Below are 21374 nucleotides of genomic sequence, written 5' to 3' on the forward strand. Positions count from 1 at the left end.
TCTTTGTGTTTAGACAAGAGAAAAGTCCCCAATGACTGAGGTCCACCCAGAGGCCAAGATAAACAGCTCAGTAATCTCTGTGGGAAAAGCGGGACTCTCTATCACATCAGAAACCAAAATTGATCGCAAATGCTCAATTTCCAGGAAGCCTTTTTTTTTGCTTATTTCAAACACCATCACTTTTTTCACTATTTGTTTAAGCTATCAATTTTCCCATAATGCCTCACTGCAAAATTTATATCAATTTAGTTCAGTTTTAAAACAGATTTTTTCAGGAAAACCTGAGTGTTCTATCTCCCTACTAAGACTTTAACTAAAAACCATTTGCTTAATATTACCAGCAGTGCAAATCAGTTATTTGAACTTAATGATAAAAGCAAATTGAAATGTGAAAAATCCTCATTTTATTTAATCAATGTAATTTAATGATAAGCCAATAATGAATAGTTTTTAATATATTGAATGCTAGTGACTAACTGAAATTCTAGTTCATTAACTTTCTCTACAAATCATAGCCTGTAACATGAATGATTATTAAGTGCCTTTAAAATGCTATGCATCATGAGTGTGGACACATATTTTTATTGGTAATTATGTCTTTTGTTTACTTGGCATGTGTCCTAACTTTAAAAAATGCTGTTTCAAATGTACTTGTATCTCAGTTCTTCTTGGGAATTATGAATTAATCTTCTAGTAGATGTCATATACATCCTATACACCGCAGACAAATTCCCCATGCTTAAGCAAAGCACCATTTTATTTGCATCGCTACACTTCTCTGGAATCTTGAGGAAACTTCAGCGCAGCCAAGCTGCTTGGTTTACCTCCCTGATCATGCCATGGGCAGGTGACTCCGTGTTGTCCTTCCCAGAGCCACAGTGACCAGGGATGTTCTTACTCAACTAATCCCCAGCTTCATTCAAAGGCCAACTTCCTGGAACTCATCTGGGCCATGGCTTCTCCTCTGACTTCTGTAGCACCGGTTGTCTGGGCTTCTTACTTAACAGTCATCAACTCTGGTGTCGTCGAGCAATGATCATGACCATGGTCTTCCTCCCTCACTGGGCTGCAAGTTCATTCCTGGTTCTTGTGCCTTCAGACCACAGCACTGTGCACGCATATGCAAGTAGTTAAAAAATCATTATAGATCGACCCACACGTGTAGCTGAAATACCTAAAGGAACACATCCTGGTGTGATACATCCCCTTGTTAAATAAAGACCCCAAGGTATTCACAGAGTTAGTATTTTTGGAATACAGTGTTTTCAGTCACTCAAAAATCAACCGCATGTATTAATTTGTAATTATGTTTAGAGGTTAAGGATAAAGGGTTTCCCAGGTGGCTCCAGTGGTAAAGAATCCTCCTGCCAATGCAGGAGACACAAGAGACACAGTTTCTATCCCTGGATCATGATGATCCTCTGGAATAGGCAATGGCAACCCACTCCTCTATTCTTGCCTGGAAAATGCTATGGATGGAGGAGCCTGCCGGGCTCTATGGTCCATGGGGTTGCAAAGAGCTGGACATGACTGATGCATGCATGCATGCATTAAGTAGAACAGCTATGTATATCCCATCTCAAAACACTTTGTTCTGTTTGGTTGCTTTTTTTCTTAACTACATGATGTAATTTAATCTTTAGAACAGCCCAGTGAGGTGAGCATTATCATTCCAGTTTTATAGAAGAGAAAACTGGGGGAAAAAAATATGCTCCAGTTAGATTTACCAGTTGAGGGGTTTGTGGATGTCTTAAGATGCATTTTTCAGGAAGTGAAAGGGTTAGTTGCTCAGTTGCATCCACCTCTTTAGGACCCTATAGATTATAAGCCACTAGGCTCCACTGTCCATGGGATTCTCCAGGCAAGAATACTGGAGTGGGTGCCATTTCCTTCTCCAGGGGTTCTTCCCAACCCAGGGATGGAACCTGGGTCTCCTGCATTGCAGGCAGTTTCTTTACCATCTGAGCCACGAGGGAAGCCCTTCTTCAGGAAGGTTACTGTCTAATTGGAATATCTCCATCTTATTTTTAGTAGTATAATGCTTTTAATGCAGCTCAAAGTAAAAGCAGATTCTGAAGTATATAGTGACTTAGTGGTTAAGAATAAGGCACCCGAGATTGTCTTAGAAATTAAGTCACTCTCATTCATGAACAGATAAATTATTCTCTCTCTCGCTGTCATCATCATGATAATACAAGTAAATACTGATGTTTGACATGTGATGATTCTTGCACAGAATTTGGGAAACACTTTAAAGGTGCATGCAGCATTTACAAGGAATCCTAAGTCCTTAGGGAGGGATGCTGGAGCGCTCAGCAGATTCTACACACCGAGCTTCTTCAAAAACCCCACCTCCATCTACTGGGTGTTTCTTTAGACTCTCAAGATCTCTCCCACCTGGTCTTGCTGCCTCATGCTGATCTTCCTCCCTGAAAGTATCATGTCAATCACTCTGGTCATCTTATTGGTCACAGCTTAAATGCCTCTCTCTGCATACTTCCTCATCCCCTTTTCATTTCTTTTTTTTTTTTCCTTTGCAACTGGCTGTTGTAGTTGTTTTATGTTTATTTCCTTCACTAAGAGACGAGTTCTTTGGTACACTGACTGTGTCTGTTTTGTTTGCCTGGCCCACCCATCACTTTCAAGGTCAGTTCACAGCTGGTGCTAAGCATGTGATGAAGAAATGAATGATGGGAACACTTTTGATGTTCCCTGTTTCATGAATAAATTTTGTTGACACAGCAGAAATTCTTAATATCAAAAATAAGTTGACATAGTGGCAGTTAGTGTGATGAAACAAGCCAGATGAAGTCATCGATACTTAATCTAATACTCAAGAGGATGATATTCAGTAATTAGCTCCAACTTTCCAGAAATACAGTGGAAAGATTTTGATGAACATGCATTTCTTTTTTCTATTACTCAACTTAACAAGTAGCATAACTGCAAACTTTAAAAAGTAAAGGAAGAGTTTATATAAATTTTAACGTCATTAGATAAATTTCCTGTAAAAAGGAAAGTAGTTTATCCTTCCAGAATTAAGGCCTACCTCTCAATATATGTTTGTTCTAAAATACTCTTTTCAATAAATGTGTTTTCAAATTGAACCTCCGATTCTGGCCAACATTTTTTTCTGAATTCAGATACTTTCAGATGCCAGAGCAATATGTCAGCTGAAAATAATATAAAGTTCTTAGCAAAATAAGAAAAAAATATTATTGAAAAGACTCATCACAGAAAGAAAAACATTTTCATGGTGGAATAAAGAAAAGCCACTTTCACAATGGCTGCATTAATAGGGAGTCTGTGACTTTTGACACGACCTCCTTCAGAGACCCACTTTCCAAAACTAAGAAGTTATTGCTAGTTTTCCTTAAGGTGTAATTTAGAATATAGGTAGAGATCATTGGAATGTTCCTTGTGGTATGAAATGCTTACAGTGAGGTAAACATGTTTATATATAAATGGTATTTTTAATGAATGGGCTCTTATGATTATAGAGACGTTTTAGTGTTTTAAGTGTAATTTTAAGAAACTGCAGAACCATCAGTAGTATCAGAAGAAAGAGATGTTGTTGCAAGCCGCTTTTCATTTAAAGCAGCTTAACTATTCCCTGTAATCCCTGTGGCATTGCTTCAGTTCTACAGGCAACTTTGCAAGGGGAAGTCTCAGGCAAAATTAGGGGCTCGGTGAAATTTCCTTCTTTTTTGGAAGGTGAAGTTTGTCTCATGGACATTTTGCCTTAATCTTTTTTTTTTTTTTTTTTTTAGTTGGAGGCTAATTACTTCACAACATTTCAGTGGGTTTTGTCATACGTTGATATGAATCAGCCATAGATTTACACGTATTCCCCATCCCGATCCCCCCTCCCACCTCCCTCTCCACCCGACTCCTCTGGGTCTTCCCAGTGCACCAGGCCCGAGCACTTGTCTCATGCATCCCACCTGGGCTGGTGATCTGTTTCACCATAGATAATATACATGCTGTTCTTTCAAAACATCCCACCCTCACCTTCTCCCACAGAGTCCAAAAGTCTGTTCTGTATTTCTGTGTCTCTTTTTCTGTTTTGCATATAGGGTTATCGTTACCATCTTTCTAAATTCCATATATATGTGTTAGTATGCTGTAATGTTCTTTATCTTTCTGGCTTACTTCACTCTGTATAAGGGGCTCCAGTTTCATCCATCTCATTAGGACTGATTCAAATGAATTCTTTTTAATGGCTGAGTAATATTCCATGGTGTATATGTACCACAGCTTCCTTATCCATTCGTCTGCTGATGGGCATCTAGGTTGCCTTAATCTTTTAAAAAAAGCATGAGATCGAATCCAGGCTTCTTGAATAATTCTCGAAGCCCTATTTGCCCACTGACAGGAAAACAGGATCAAACACGTAGTGGATCCCACTGTGTGATGTACGCTGAGTGTCCGGCAGGGATGTCTCAGTAGGAATAGGCACTGGTCCTGCCTGACCCAGTCAGCACACTGGGATCAGAGAAGGTGGAACTTAAGAACAAGAGGGCTGCAGCCAACCAGGCTTTCCCAAGTAAGGTACCTTTTAAGCTGCAGGCAATCAAATAACTTTCTTGCTTTGCTTCTCAAGTGAAAGTGTTAGTCGTTCAGTTGTGTCCGATTCTTTGCGACCCCATGGACTGTAGCCCGCCAGGCTCCTCTGTCCGTGGGATTCTCCAGGCAAGGACATTGGATGGGTAGCCATTCCCTTCTCCAGGGGATCTTCTGACTCAGGGAGCAAACCCAGGTCTCCCGCATTGCGGGCAGACTCTTTTCCTCTGAGCCACCAGGGAATCTTCCCTATAAAACCCCTTCTTAGCTCCTTTGCTCAAATAAACTCTTGAATGGTTTAATTGTGTCTTTGCTGTTGTCACTCAGTTGTGTCCTACTGTTTGCAAGCCAGGGACTGTAGCCCGCCAGGCTCCTCTGTCCATGGGGTTTCCCAGGCAAGAATACTGGAGTGGGTTGCCATTTCCTGTTCTAGGGAATCTTCCCAACATGGAGATTGAACCTGTGTCTCCTGCATGGGCAGGCATGTTGTTTATCACTTGAGCCACCAGGGAAGTCCCACCTAACAGTTTAATAGGCCTCAGTTTACGTTTTAACAGGTTCAGGGTCACTTATCAAAAAGTTTCAGTGAGGTTATGGTAAAGGTAACTGTTTGACACTCCTTTCCACCCCAGCCTGGTACTGCAGTGAGAAGCACCAGTTTTAACCCTTTGAACTTTGGCTGGTTAATAAACAGTAATTGCATAGTAACTTAATCAGCCATAGTTTTCTCTATTGTTTGATTTATTACCTTTGGATTAGCATCCCTAACTGTGGAACTTGGACTTCTCCTTTGTCTCCATTCTATTCTTTGATTTTTTTTTCCTTTTAAAATGAGACTAAATGGAGTCTAATGGGGGTACTGTATTTAAAGCTTTTATGAGGTTTAAATGAGGAGATAGAGGTCAAGTTCTTAGAACAGCACTCTATACAAGGTTCGCCTATTTGATTTGTTAATAAGGGGTTTTTAATATCATTAATATTAATGACATTATTGTTTAGAGTACCTCCCTGGCCCATGCTTGATGATTAGGCTAGAACTTGTAGCCCTACTCTCAGAGGACTGGTAACTCTATAGCATCTTCAGTCTCTTATTGTTGTTGCCCTTCAGTCGCTCAGTTGTGTCTGACTCTTTGTGACCCCAGGGACCACAGCACGCCAGGCTTCCCGGTCCTTCACTGTCTCCTGGAGCTTGCTCAAACTCATGTCCATTGAGTCGGTGATGCCATCCAACCATCTCATCCTCTGTCATCCCCTTCTCCTCTTGCCTTCAATCTGTCCCAGCATCAAGGTCTTTTCTAATGGGTCGGCTCTTCGCATCAGGTGGCTGAAGTGTTGGAGGTGCCACAGTCTCTTGTAAGCTCCGTCCTAACTTGGTAGACTTTGTCACTCCCAGGCTGGATTCTCTGCCTTTGCCCACTGCCATGCCCTGTGTCCTTGACCTCCTGACTCTTAAGAGAAAGTGTCCAATGGCCTGCTTGTCTGTGGGAGCATCTTCTGTACCATTCTGGCCCTGTCACTGTCCTCTCTGCTTCCTCCATCCGCACATCTACTGGATTTTTTATTTTTATTTTTGGCCACACCTCATGCCTTGTAGGATCTTAGTTCCTCTGCCAGGATCAATCCTGTGCCTCCTGCTCTGGAAGCACGGAACCCTAACCACAGGGCTGCCAGGGAATTCCCAGCCTTCTATTATATCTGTTGCTATTGTCGTTGGCCAGAAATCTTCATCTAATCATGCCCATGTTGTATATGAACTCTCATTTAGACACAGCTAGAATAAAGTATCTACCATATATTTATGATATAATATATTGAATATTGTATACAAGTCTATACTAAACCACTAGTAAATGGAAATTTTTAATACTTTTTTAACATCTGCTACTCAAAAGGAAGACTCCTCTATTATATTATATTTGAACCAGTCATGTTACAGGTTTGGGGGTGTATTTGTTTTTCCTTGGGCAAATTTTAGAAATTTTCAGTGTCTCCTTTTTCTCATCAGTAAAGTTGAAATAATACCTCCCTCATTACAGTTGTTTAAATGGTCAAATGATGTAATAATCTTATGTATCACAGTCTGTTTAACCAATAATACCTATTATTAAGTGGGTGAGGATGATGTAGTAATGATGGTGGTGGTAGTAATAATGATTATGATGATAAATAAAGTGAAAATATTAATACCTTCCTTAAAAGCTGTTAATGTATCAATGATGTAATCATTTTATTTGTCACAAATAATGCCTATTATTCATGGGATGATGTTCGTTGTGGTGGTGGTGGAGGTAATAGCTAGTATTCTTGAGCAAAAGTGTGACTTTAGATCATTCATAACACCAAAAGTCACCATGTTAGCACCGATAATCATTTTCTGTATCTTAGAAAAAATAGACATTTCAGTTAAAATTAATTTAATTTTAATTAGATACTTAGTGGGGTATGCAGTTAGCTGTGTTCTCTAATGTGCAGACTGAAGCTTTTGTTTCACATAACTAGTTCCTACATCAAGTCCTGAGGGTCCACTCTTAGCTTACCTCTTTTGTTCTAGATTCACCTGCCTTTCTGTTGACCCTTTGGTGTGTATTTTCAGTGCCTGCATTGGGGCCCAGGACCCGTACTGTGGCTGGGACGTGGTGATGAAGAAATGCACGACCCTGGAGGAGAGCCTGAGCATGAGGCAGTGGGAGCAGAGCATCGCCACCTGTCCTGTGAGTGTCCGGGTCCTCAGCTCTGGAAGCACCATCCCTGGGACCCCAGCGGTCCTAACCCGCAGCCCTAAGCCACCCTTCTGTGGCCTCCATTCATTTTCCTATGAGAACCTTCCTCATAAAGCTGGTCTGTGCTTCTTAACTCATTCAGCTCTTCCTGCACCAAGCCACACAGGATGATGCCATCACTTGCTGTCCATTTTGAAAAGAAATATCTTAAGAGAAGGGGCTTCGCTGGTGGCTCAAGAATCCGCCTGCCAGCACTATTTATAATAGCTAGGATGTGGAAGCAACCTAGATGTCCATCGACAGATGAATGGATAAAGGAGCTGTGGTATATATATATATCATGGAATATTACTCAGCCTTAAAAAGGAATGCATTTGAGTCAGTTCTAATGAGGTGAATGAACTTAGAGCTTATTATACAGAGTGAAGTAAGTCAAAAAGAGAAAAACAAATATCATATATTAACACATACATAAGAAATCTAGAGGACTTCCCTGTAGCTCAAACGGTAAAGAATATGTCTGCAACGCAAGAGACCCGGGTTCAATCTCTGCGTCGGGAAGATCCTCTAGAGAAGGGAATGGCAATCCTCTCCCGTATTCTTGCCTGGAGAATTCCATAGACAGAGCCTGGTGGGCTACAGTCTATGGGGTCGCGAAGAGTCAGACAAGACTGAGTGAATAACACTACTATTATGGAATCTAGAAAGAAGGCGCTGATAAACCTATTTGCAGGGGAGCAGTGAAAATGCAGTCATAGGGAGCAGAGTTGTGGACATAGTCAGGGGAAGGGGAGGGTGCAGTGAATTGACAGAGTAGCATGGACACATACATTTCCACCTGGAAAATAGTTACCCAGTGGGAATCTGCTGTACAGCTCGGGGAGCTCAAACGCGGTGCTCTCTGACCACCCAGAGGGTGGGATGGGCTGGGAAGTGGGAGGGAGGCTCAAGAGGGACGGGACATACATGTACCTGTGGCTGATTCATGGGGATGTGGCAGAAGCCAACACAATATTGTAAAGCAATGATCCTCCAATTAAAAATACATAAATTTTAGAAAAAATGGAGAAAAGAATCCACCTGCTAATGCAGGAGACATAGGAGATGAGAGTTTGATCCCTGGGTGGGGAAGAATCCTTGGAGCAGGAAATGGCAACCCACTCCAGTATTCTTGCCTGGAAAATCCCACTGACAGAGGACCTGGCAGGCTACAGTCCATGGGATTGCAAAGAGTTGGACACGACTGAACACACACAGACACACGCATGATCTTGGGAGAAAATAGTGCTGGTTTGCAAGTGGGATGTAACATCTCTGTTAATTTTTGGATTTTTGTCTCCAGAGTTTGGTGTGGACGATTTTGCCCTTTGTAGCATTAATAATAATAAAATAGCAACTTCCACACCCATCCATATCTCCTGGGAGCTGTAATTCCAGAAGCAGGGAAACAGAGCTTTTAAACAAACTAAAGGATAGTATGATGGAACCCCATGTGTCTTCACTACCACTCAGGGTCAGAGGATTCCTGGGAGAAACAGCCTAAAGTACATTCCCCCAGGGAACCCTGTGGAATGTGGAGAAACTCCGCTGTTTACAGTCAGACTCTGAACCCAAGAACCCAGATTCCTCTCTTGCCTTTGCCGGTATATTTAGCTGGGTCCTCACTTGCACAATCCGGCCTTTCTTCTCCTTTGTCTTCAGAGCCGTCAGTCAAGTCATCCTAAGTTCTATTTTTCTGTTCTCGGAGAATATGAGCAACAAGTATTAACTTCAGCACATTTAGAATTTAGCTAAGTCCCTTGGCATCCTTATCAGCCCTGGCCTCACCCTGCAAGACAGAGGTGAGAAAGCAGGGACACCGTCCCTTATGTTAAATCCGTGTTGGTCCTTCTGTTCCAAACAGCCTGAGGCATTCGAACAGTCTGCCTGTTTCCTGTCAAGGAACCTGCTCTTTGCATCATCCAAGCCACGTGTCACAAAGGCTGTCCTTCAGTTTGTAAGTGAGACAAGCAGGCAGAGTGACCGGAGGAAGGCTAAGGCGATTAAACCGGTGTCAGTCCCCAGTTGTTGGCACAAAGAGCAGGCTTTTCCCTCTAAAGGAGGGTGCATCGCCGCACCCAGGCTCTCAGCAAAGCCTTGGAGGGGGTGCGCTGGGCTGCCAGTCCTTTTTGTTCTTTAGCTCCAGATCTCTGAATTTAGGAGCCAGCTCATCTGCGGTGTCTTGTGAAACTGGTTCACACATGCCACTGTCTGTGTGAAGTCCTTTCTTCTGTCTGAACCACATTGTACAAGCACAGAGGTGTTCCCTTTAAATTCTTCGCAGCTAAAAACACAAAGAGCGCTCTGTGACATGTAGCTTTAAAAGCTCAGGCATGCACTTTAGAAGAATCAGCACATCTTCTTGCAAAAGTTTGACCTTACTGTTTTAATGGTTAAAAAGGGGCAGAAGATAACAGTGGTTCTTCTTAAGCAATAAAGTCATTGGTCCAGGGCTCAAGGGCATTTCAGTGGCTATCTGGGACATGCTTAATTACAAAGTGGGAAATACACACTCACCCACTTGGTCTGTAACAAGTACGTCTTGTATGTTTCTATGGTCAGAAAATGAAGGTGACCTGATATTTAAGAAGTGACCGGAGGGTTATCACTAAAGTTGCTTCTTTCTGCTGAGAGGACAACTTCTGATACAAACTCAGGAAAGGTCAGAGGAGGATGTGGACCTACCCTGGTTTCAGAGCTGCCCCTCCACCAACTCTTTTTGAAAAATGTGACTGAGATGTGATCTCTGATTCACTGAAGGTTTTTGGGTTTTTTTTTTTTGTTTTATCCCCCTGATTTGAGGTGATTTCATTACACACAACCATCTCTACCATCTCATCCAATGTAACTGGTCATTTGCCAAGATACACATTTGATAAGAATATGCAAAGCGTCTAACAACAGACAATAATAAATTGTATCACTTTGAGCAAAGCTAAGGAAAGCCAAACGTATATTTTTCTGATTCATGTAAGTTGCCAGGCAGAATGTGGGAAATCCTATATTACCCAACTCTTGTTTTAATTAATTATACATCTCTTTCAAAAAATCTCTTAGAAAGAAATGAGCTAGATGAAATGATTAGCATTGACACAGAACAGGCATAGAGAAGTACTTTTAAAAGCAATTAAAATGTAATTTATATTATTATTTTTAAGTTTTGACCAAAATGGAAAAGAAGCTTGACTTTATGGACCAGAGTAAAGACAGAGGCCTATTTTCCACTAAAAGGTCCCTATTTAAAATTGTTTATGCATTTCTCTTATCCAGGAGACAGACACTAGTTAATTGACATATTGATTAATGTTCTTTTTGCTTATATTATTGTAATGTAAGCATTTTACCCAGTATAAGAGATTTCAAGTACTAAAGTTAGATCTAAATTTATATACCTAGAGTGATTCAAATAATATATATGTCTTAACTTGCAATGTTGCTTAACAAGGGTGAAAGTGTTAGTCACTCAGTTGTGTCTGAATCTTTATGAACTGCATGGATTGCAGCCTTCCAGGTTCCTCTGTCCATGGAATTCTCCAGGCAAGAACACTGGAGTGGGTAGCCATTCCCTTCTCCAGGGGATCTTCCTGACCCAGGGATCAAACTCAAGTCTCCTGCATTGACAGGCAGATTCTTTACCATCTGAGCTACCAAGGGAATCTGCCTGGACTTGATTTATGTGTGAGTGTCATCCATACTCTGTGTGGTGTGTATGTGCATGCTAAGTCACTTCAGTTGTATCTGACTCTTTGCAACCCTATGGACTGTAGCCTGCCAGTCTCTTCTGTCCATGGGGTTCTCCAGGCAAGAATACTGTGTGGACACATGGTTATTAGCACACTATGTCATAAAATGAGTCTCTGTTCCAAAATATGTGCTGCAGTGATTAACAAAATAAGTAGACCAAATAAGCACCTAAATGTATTAAAATAACTGAATATTCCCAAGCAACTGTGTAATTATCATATTTGAGTTAAAGGAGACTTTAGCAATGATTAAGCCTAGAGCTCTTTATTTAGACATCAGTAGACCACAGACTAAAGGTTTTACACAAGATTCTGAAACTACATTGGGAAATATATCTGGACTTAATTTCAGTACTTCTGAGATTCTCCCTTGTCTGCAGATCAGTGCCATTCCCAGCCAGCAACATCTCCCAAAGCAGTGGCTGATTGGTGGACGAAGTGACTGGTGACCCACTTCTCATGCACGTGTTATGTTGAGATAGCCAGAGAGGTATTACTGAAATCTACTGTGAAAGAAGGAAAAGGGAATGAAAGTTACACAGGACTCTTTCTAAGAAAACACTAAAGTGTCCTTATGGTCAGAGTCTGTTATTATTCAGTCTCTAAGTTGTCCGACTCTTTGTGATCCCAGGGACCTCAGCACACTAGACTTCCCTGTCCTCCAGTATCTCCCGGAGCTTGCTCAAACTCATATTCATTGGCTTGGTGATGCCGTCCAACCATCTCATCCTCTGCCGCCCCCTTCCCCTCCTGCCCTCAGGCTTTTCCAGCATCAGGTGGCCAAAGGATTGGAGCTTCAGCTTCAGCATCAGTCCTCAGTCCTTCCAAAGAATATTCAGGGTTGATTTCCTTTAGGATGTACTGGTTCGATCTCCTCCAGTCCAAGGGAGGCTCAAGAGTCTTCTCCGACACCACAGTCTGAAGCATAGTCAGAGTAGGAGCAGCATTTTGTATTTTTTTTAATCCTGGTGGGACAGTAGGTTACAGGGACCTTAGAAACGGTGATGTTTTCCTCTCAGGAAATATCTGCCTTTGTACCTTCACACATTTGTGTAGGATCCCGTGAATCACTCTGAATCCAGAGGATCAGGCAGGTTTGTCCTCTCCCTTTTGACCACATCTTATAGAAAGAGCCAGGTGTGGCGAGTGGGTATAAAGCCTTGGAGTGTGGATAAGAAAGAAGGACAGAGTCATCATTATGGCAGCTGGAGATGAGCAACCAGCCAGGTCAGAGGAAATGGACACAGTGAATGCTAAGCTTCCCTGGTGGCTTAGTCAGTAAAGAATCTGCCAGCAATGTAGCAGACCTGGGTTCAATCCCTGGGTCGGGAAGATCCCCTGGAGAAGGAAATGGCAACCCACACCAGTGTTCTTGCCTGGAGAATCCCATGGACAGAGGAGCCTGGTGGGCTACAGTCCATGGGGTCGCAAAGAGTAGGACACGACTGAGCAACTAAACCACCAGCAGTGGTTACTCTTGCCTTTTGTACTTGGAGACTGAAAGTCCAGAGATAAAACCCACTTGGATATCTATATGTTTTTAATATTTATTATTTGGCTATGCTGGATCTTAGTTGCAGGTTGTGGGATCTACTTCTCTGACCAGGGATCGAACCCAGGCCCCCTGCATTGGGAGCTCGGATTCTCAGCCACCAGACCACCAGGGAAGTCGCCTGGATTTTCACAAAATATGGTTTCACCTTTGTTCTGAAACTGCGACACGCAAGTACAGTTTGTTTTACAAGTTGCAAATGTTAGTCGCTGAGTCGTGTCTGACTCTTTGCTCAGTCATGTCACAGTTTGTTTGCTCCAAAGGGATTAATTCTCTCCTCTATGGAGTCCCCTCCCATGTGGATCAGGAATCTTGAATCCCCCAGAATCAACCAGGGCAGGAACTTGTGGGCGAGATGGTGGGAGCAGCAGGCAGCAGAGGGTAAAGCGAAGTGTGTAACTTACATGTAACTTCATCTCTTCGTTTATCATGTTTTCTAAGAAATGCATAGATCCCTATGTTAAATTCAGGAGGTTTGGACTCTATGCCTTCTGTCCATTTGCAGAGGAGAGATTCCTTCTGAGGGCTGGGTGATCTGAAGTCTGGGCCCCATGAGTCTCGAATCTTGGGACTCACTAGCTCCTGGGAAGATCTGCTTGTCAGATTTGAGCTGACATGGTGTGGTTCCACCTGCCCCGGACCAGTCTCCATGGGTCAAGGGAGTGTCGAGGCCCCTCCTGTAGGGCTCTCAGCGTCCACGTCACAGGGCATCCACACACCCCTCCCGCCCCTGGCTCGGACCCTGCTGATGCCTCCAGCTCAGCTCTCAGCTTTGCTTACTCTGGGCCACCTCCTTCCGTCCCAGGGAAAGCAGCTGGTGCCCCGACACACGTGGCAGTATCCTTCCCCTTTGTCATCACTCAGGCTGCCCTCTGCCTCCACAGCCCCAGCAGACCCCTTCGCCTGGACCCTCCATCATCACCATCCCTCCGGATCCCACCAGCTTGCTGGAAGCCCCCCATCTCCTCGTCCACACCCCGTACTCTGAGCTCCATCACTGGATTTATTTGCAGTAATAATTAGGGGTCCAGCTCCTCCGTGCCGGCTCATAAACTCTGGGAGGGTGGACACAGTATGGATTTGACTGGGATGCGCCTAACAGCTAGGACATATCTGGCTGCTTAACAGGCACTCTTTTAATATGGAAACTAAATGTCAGTTTGAAATGACTTTTTCAGTCGGTTCGACTTTTTAGACCAAGCCAGATCTTACATAAAACTAGTTGACTGATCTTTCAACTTTTTAAGGAACATAAAAATGCAAGAGTTGTACATCTGTGAGTTTTAACTTCAGTTCTATTTTTTCATTTTATGTTTTCTTTTCTCAATTAATTTTTATTGGAGTATAGTGTTAGTTTCAGGTGTACAATGAAGTGAATCAGTTATGCATATACATATATGCACTCTTTTTTAGATTCTTTTCCCATATAGATCATTACAGACTATTGAGTGGAGTTCAATGTGCTATACAATAGGTCCTTATCAGTTATCAATTTTATATTGGTAGTGTGTATATGTCAACCCCAATCTCCCAATTTATCCCTCCCCGCACGCTCCCCTCCTCCTCTAACCATAAGTATGCTTTCTGCATCTGTGACTCTATTTCTGTTTTGTAAATAGGTTCATTTGTGCCATTTTTAAAAAAAGATTCCACATATAAGTGACATCACAAGAAAGGGGCAGAAGAAAAGAAAGAGGAGAAGAAAGGAAAGGGGACTGTGCTAATGGTAATGTAAGTCAAGGGATGGCAGGACCTTCCGCTCACGTGAGAAAGCCAGAGAACACGAAGAATTGGATATTCAATCAGTCAGTTCAGTCACTCAGTCATGTCCAACTCTGTGACCCCATGGACTGCAGCACACCAGGCCTCCCTGTCCATCACCAACTCCTGGAGCTTACTCAAATTCATGTCCATTGAGTCGGTGATGCCATCCAACCATCTCATCCTCTGTCGTCCCCTTCTCCTCCCACCTTCAATCTTTCCCAGCATGAGGGTCTTTTTCAGTGAGTCAGTTCTTCTCATCAGGTGACTAAAGTATTGGAGTTTCAGCTTCAGCATCAGTCCTTCCAATGAATATTCAGGACTGATTTCCTTCAGGATGGACTGGTTGGATCTCCTTGCAGTCCAGGGGACTCTCAAGAGTCTTCTCCAACACCACAGTTCAAAGGCATCAATTCTTTGGTGCTCAGCTTTCTTTATAGTCCAATTCTCACATCCATACATGACGACTGGAAAAACCATAGCTTTCACTAGGTGGACCTTTGTTGGTAAAGCACTGTCTCTCCTTTTTAATATGTTATCTAGGTTGGTCATAGCTTTTCTTCCAAGGAGCAAGCATCTTTTAATTTCATGGCTGCAGTCACCATCTGCAGTGATTTTAGAGCCACCAAAAATAAAAAGCCTATCACTGTTTCCATTGTTTCCTCACCTATTTGCCATGAAGTGATGGGACCAGATACCATGATCTTAGTTTTCTGAATGTTGAGTTTTAAGGCAACTTTTTCACTCTCCTCTTTCATCAAGAGGTTCTGTAGTTCTTCTTTGCTTTGTGCCATAAGGGTGGTATCATCTGCGTTTCTGAGGTTATTGATATTTCTCCTGGCAGTCTTGATTCCAGCTTGTGCTTCAACCATCCCAGCATTTCACATGATGTACTCTGCATATAAGTTAAATAAAACAGGGTGACAGTGTACAGCCTTGACGTACCCCTTTCCCAATTTGGAACCAGTCTATTTTTCCATGTTCAGTTCCAACTGTTGCTTCCTGACCTGCATACAGGTTTCTCAGGAAGCAGGTCAGGTGCCCTAGTAGTCTCATCTCTTTCAGAATTTTCCACAGTTTGTTGTGATCCTCAATCAAATGCTTTGGCATAGTCAATAAAGCAGTAGTAGATGTTTTTCTGGAACTCTCTTGCTTTTTTGATGATCCAGTGGATGTTGGCAATTTGATCTCTGGCTCCTCTGCCTTTCCTAAAACCAGCTTGAACATCTGGAAGTTCACGGTTCATGTATTGCTGAAGCCTGGCTTGCAGAATTTTGAGCATTACTTTACTAGCATGTGAGATGAGGGCAATTATGCAGTAGTTTGAGCATTCTTTGGGATTGCCTTTCTTTGGGATTGAATGAAAACTTTTCCAGTCCTGTGGCCACTGCTGAGTTTTCCAAATTTGCTGGCAAATAGAGTGGAGCACTTTCACAGCATCATCTTTTAGGATTTGAAATAGCTCAGCTGGAATTCCATCACCTCCACTAGCTTTGTTTGTAGTGATACTCCCTAAGGACCACTGGAGTTCACATTCCAGGATGTCTGGCTCTAGGTGAGTGATCACACCGTCGTGATTATCTGGGTCATGAAGATCTTTTTTTGTACAGTCCTTCTTTGTGTTCTTGCCACCTCTTCTTAATATCTTCTGCTTCTGTTAGGTCCATACCATTTCTGTCCTTTATTGTGCTCATCTTTGCATGAAATGTTCCCTTGGTATCTCTAATTTTCTTGAAGAGATCTCTAGTCTTTCCCATTCTATTGTTTTCCTCTATTTCTTTGCATTGATTGCTGAGGAAGGCTTTCTTATCTCTCCTTGCTATTTTTTGAAACTCTGCATTCAGATGGGTATATCTTTCCTTTTATCCTTTAGCTTTAGCTTCAACAGTTACAGCCTATTCTGCTCCATTCTGTTCTGGCATGTTAGAAGAGGAGAGAGGGTGTCCTTTATTCTTGATTCCTAAAAGTGAAAGTGAAGTCACTCAGTCGAGTCTGACTCTTTGCGACCCCATGGACTGTAGCCTACTAGGCTCCTCCATCCATAGGATTTTCCAGGCAAGAGTACTGGAATGGTTTGCCATCTCCTTCTCCAGGGGATCTTCCTTACCTAAGGATTGAACCTGCGTCTCGCACATTGTAGGCAGACACTTTACCATCTGAGCCACCAGGGAAGTCCTAAATTCGATTCCTAAAATTATACATAAATTTATACCTACTCATAATAAGTTTTATATGGCTTCCTCACAAATAAAAGATGTTTTGTTATGAAAAACAACAACAGCAACAAGAAGAACCAGACTTTTGGGCTCTGTGGGAGAAGTCGAGGGTGGGACGATTTGAGAGAATAGCATTGAAACACGTATGTTATCATATGTGAAACAGATCACCAGTCCAGGTTCCATGCATGAGACAGGGTGCCCAGGGCTGAGGGATGGGATGGGGAACACATGTGCACCCATTGCTGGTCCATGTCAATGTATGGCAAAATCCACTACAACATTGTAAAGTAATTAGCCTCCAATTAAATAAATTTTTTAAAAAAAGAACTAGAGTAGACCACACTGCATTGGTTTGATTGACAGGTCATTAGCACCCTCCTCTCCCCTCCTCCTTTTCCTCTGTTCCCTCCTCCCTTCCGCCTCCTTCCTCCCCCTCCTCTCCTCCACTCTTCGCTGTCTCCACCTGTGGCCTCTGCTGCTTTCCTTCGAACTACTTCCCCTTCCTCTCTTTTTGATTGCAATATGAGATATTGCAAAGAAGCTCTGATGGTCTCATGGGAGACCTCGTTTTTTTCTCTTACCATGTTTGCAGCCTTAACCCTTTCTGACATCCTTGCGTATATCTGCTTCCTAGACGAGGAATCTCACCGTGGACGGGCACTTCGGCGCGTGGTCTCCGTGGACGCCCTGCACGCACACGGACGGCAGCGCCGTGGGATCCTGCCTCTGTCGCACCCGCTCCTGCGACAGCCCGGCCCCCCAGTGTGGCGGCTGGCAGTGCCAGGGCCCCCGCATGGAGATCGCCAACTGCTCCAGGTGCGTCCCTCCTGACGCCTGGGCTTAAATGTAGGTGTAAACCCAGCTTGTCCAGGCGTTTGGGAAATCACTTCCAATACATGCCTTCCCTATTCAAGAGAAAGGTCACAAAAAGATAGAGACATTGACCACTTAAAAATGACATGACCTATGGGAGGAGATTTTAAATTAAAAATCTAATTTGCAATACACTTATATATGTATGTATCCTATACATATATTTGTATAACCGAATTGCTGTGCTATATAACTAAAACTAACACAATATTGTAAATCAACTATAACTCAATTTAAAAAATTACAAATCAGATTCTAAGCCTCTTTATATGTTTAGGTAAATCTAAACCTATCCTTGTGTTCATTGTTAGATTGGGAAAAGTGTTTCGAGTATGCAAAATGTTAGAAGAAGGAAAAGCATACAGTTTCTGAATGTTAAATTAGACTCTGCTCATCAATTTTTTAAATGTGAAGGTGACTATCAAATCTCTGTGGTATTTAAATTCCATTCATACATTCAAATAGTGATGTAACAGAAATGTCTTTGCAACATTTGAAGCTTTTGATGAAAAGAATTCAATGACAACTTACAAGTATATGAAGGATATCTAGTTTATCACCATTCTTTTAGAAGGCACGTGAGTAGCTTGCTGTGGAGACATAGAGTCCAAAAACCACACTGTCCAAGTATAAACATTGTGAGCAACAGCTGGCCCATTGCAGGTACCTGTGTGGACATGGGAGCGTTAGTTGTTACTAGACTGGTCCTTTACAGATTCAGGAATATCAACTCTAGGGCCCACTGCTGAAACCACCAAAGTTATCCTACACTGGTGCTTACACTCGGAGGACCCTGCTTCTTAAAGTGCATATTTCAATATCTTAACGCTCTATTGTGTCTAACTCTTTGTGACCTCATGGACTGTAGCCCACCAGGCTCCTCTGTCCATGGGATTTTCCAGGCAAGAATAATGGAGTGGGTAACCATTTCCTTCTCCAGGGGACCTTCCTGACTCAGGGATCAAACCCACATGTCCTGCTTTGGCAGACAGATTCTTTCCCACTGCGCCGTCTGGAAAGCCCCTCTAAAAGTGCATATGGCTTTCCCAAATCCACATGAGAGTGTCGCTTACTGGTATATAAGCTATTAGTGATAATTTTTGGTTGACAACTTAAGGGGGATCTAAGAACGCATGAGTTGATACACTGTGCCTGCATCTCTGTCCCTGCCTGACTCGGGGATCACGTCTGTCATGGTAACAGAAGAGGATGCTCAGCTGCCAGGAGCATCCCGTCTGCTCGGTGGAGATCTCCCATGGGTGCACATCTCAGCATGCCTGAGGGATAGGAAGCTAGGACTCCATCGCTGGCAAAAACAGGCCATGTTGCAGTTTTATGGGTGTCACCAGATTTGATTTTCATCCTTATGAACCACCTCCCTGCAGGGTCGGGAGGGAGGAACCATAGCACTCACTTGCTTCTATCCACTGGGAGCCCCTGGTGCTGTCAAAGGAAAGAGACAGTTGTGAGAAGCCAAGTGAACAAGGCCCGTTTGCAGCTAATATTTGCTTTTGTAGCAGCAAGGGCTTATTAGTTTACATATTCCTTTGAAGTTATCTGCCAAAACTATGGTAGTCTGACATGAGAGATTGTTTTTAGTGCCCTTTATCAGTTGATAACTTGTTTTTGTTGGCCTCAGTTTTGTTGGAAACAGAAAAGTGGAAACCACCTAACTTGCAAACTGATTTTTTTTTTTTTTGGCTCAGTCAGTGATGTCAAGTACTTCCTCAATTTGTGCAAAGTACATCAGAAAGCCTTTACAAAGACTGATCTAATGACTCTAAGTTAAACCCATTCTTCATTTTTCATTGTTATTGTTTAACTTAATATACTCAGAAAGTGTTGGGGAATTCAAAATATTGCTAATTCAATACATTTGGCAACTATATCTTTGATTAAATGCTCTTATATCACATCATTTAAATTTGTCATTATCTTGGAGCTACACATTAAGGGCATTCGATTTATGGAAATAAATCCACAGTATAAGGTAATTAGCTAAGCCAGACTCTATTATCAAACTGGGGCCAAGTCAGACTTCCTATCAATCAAGAAAATCTGGTTTAATTTTATAATTAAAGTGAACACATGAATGTCTACACCCCTTCTGAATTCTAATTCTTTGGGAAGGAGAAAGGAATGGAGGGAGACAAACCTCGAGCTAGCTCAATAGAAAGGTAGAATGTCAAGGAAGGCTTGGCGCTTTGACACAGCTTTTGTCATCTAAATAAGTCTGCAGCTTCCAATGATTGCTATGTATACCTTCTTTTATGGGACTTTTTTTCTAGGAGCAAGACCTGCGTCCGTCCTGGTTGGTCAGGAGGACCACTCTGACAGCGAGGCTGTGTGCAGGACGTATGGGGAGGGTTCTGCGCATCTCCAGGTGGGATGAGGGGAAGGCAGGAAGCTGGGTGAGCTGTACTGTAGGCCCCATAAAGACTGCAGCTGGTCACAAGGGGAGCTCTGTAGCTGCAGGACCCCTTGATGGTGTTAGATTCTCTCACCTGAGAGTTATCACTGCCAAGGCAGACAGATCACAGCGTCTATAACTGTCCTCTCTGACAGTAGCCGGGAGACAGAGGCCAAATCTTTAATCAAAAAGCTCTATGCTGCGTTCCAAATGGGCTTCCCAGGTGGCGCCAGGGGTAAAGAACCTGCCTGCCAATACTGGAGACGTGAGAGACACAGGTTGAATCCCTGGGTCAGAAAGATGCCCTGGAGGAGGGCACGGCAACCCACTCCAGTGTTCTTGCCTGGAGAATCCCGTGGACAGAAGAGCCTGGCGGGCTACAGTCTATGAGGTCACAAAGAGTCAGAGAAGACTGAAATAGCTTTGCAGGAGTGCTCAGAACATCCCGACGCAGCTAATATCCGCTGCTGAATAACCTGGAGGATGGCTGACATAGTGTGAGCCACGAGGAGGCTTTCTGCTGTCTGTGTATTGTTTTGTTGTTGGCTTATTATTATTTTTTTTACAACCATGCTCACTTTTCTCTTCCCTTCCCTGCACCATGTATAGTGCTGTGGCCACAGTAATATGTTCCTTTTTTTTTTTTTAAACTGGAGTATAATTGCTTTCCAGTGTTACATTAGTTTCTATTGTACAGCAAAGTACATGAGTTATACGTATACAGATGTCTTCTCTTTTTTAGATTTCCTTCCCATCTAGGTTGCCACAGCACCGAGTCCCCTGCGCTATACAGTAGGTCCTCATTAGTTATCTGTTTTGTACATAGTATCACTGGCTTTGATCCCTGAGTCAAGAATATCCCCTGGAGTAGGAAACGGCAACCCACTCAAGTATTCTTGCCTGGAAAATCCCCTGGACAGAAGAGCCTGGTGGGTTATAATCACAGGGTTGGTAAAGAGTCAGACGTGATTGAGCATCACACATACACACACAAGATCAGCAGTGTGCACACGTCAATCCCAGTCTCCCAATCAATATGTCATATTTAAAGCAAACACAAGGACACCTGAAACTAACACAATATTGTGAATCAGCCATAGTGCAATAAAAACATGTAAAAAATTTAAAAAGCAAGAAGCAGCAGGAAAGCTTCTCAGATCAGTGTCCACACTCACCCTCCTCACTTATTGTAGGATTTGTTGTCTTCTTTCCAAGAGCCAATTTAGAATGCAGAGACCTCTGGGCAAGTTGTCTGTGACATCACTTACACTGACAATCATGTTGGGGGACCACACTGTATGGCAACCCAGGGCGTGAGGACACTGCCTGCCCAAGAAGGGAAGGGCGGTCAGATAAGGAAAGGCAGGGTGCAAGGGCAGATTTTGCCCTCTGCTCACCATCTCTGTAGGCCAGCTCAGATGCTCCACGCAGTCAAAAAGGAGCCCATTAAGGCTACAGGCATCAGATTATTTGTATTATTTCAGAAAACAGGAG

At 42.9% G+C, this 21374-nt stretch overlaps 1 protein-coding gene across 1 annotated transcript in view; it reads left to right on the forward strand.

The window, feature by feature from the left end:
- The window catches only part of SEMA5A (semaphorin 5A), a 554671-nt gene that overhangs the window by 448555 nt on the left and 84742 nt on the right, over positions 1 to 21374 (forward strand). The window contains exons 13-14 of the mRNA XM_043887779.1: positions 7157 to 7274; positions 17232 to 17413. Of these exons, the coding sequence (XP_043743714.1) occupies positions 7157 to 7274; positions 17232 to 17413 (300 nt within the window). The remainder of the gene's footprint in view (positions 1 to 7156; positions 7275 to 17231; positions 17414 to 21374) is intronic.

Source organism: Cervus elaphus, chromosome 25 (assembly GCF_910594005.1).
Source record: "Cervus elaphus chromosome 25, mCerEla1.1, whole genome shotgun sequence".
NCBI lineage: Eukaryota > Metazoa > Chordata > Mammalia > Artiodactyla > Cervidae > Cervus > Cervus elaphus.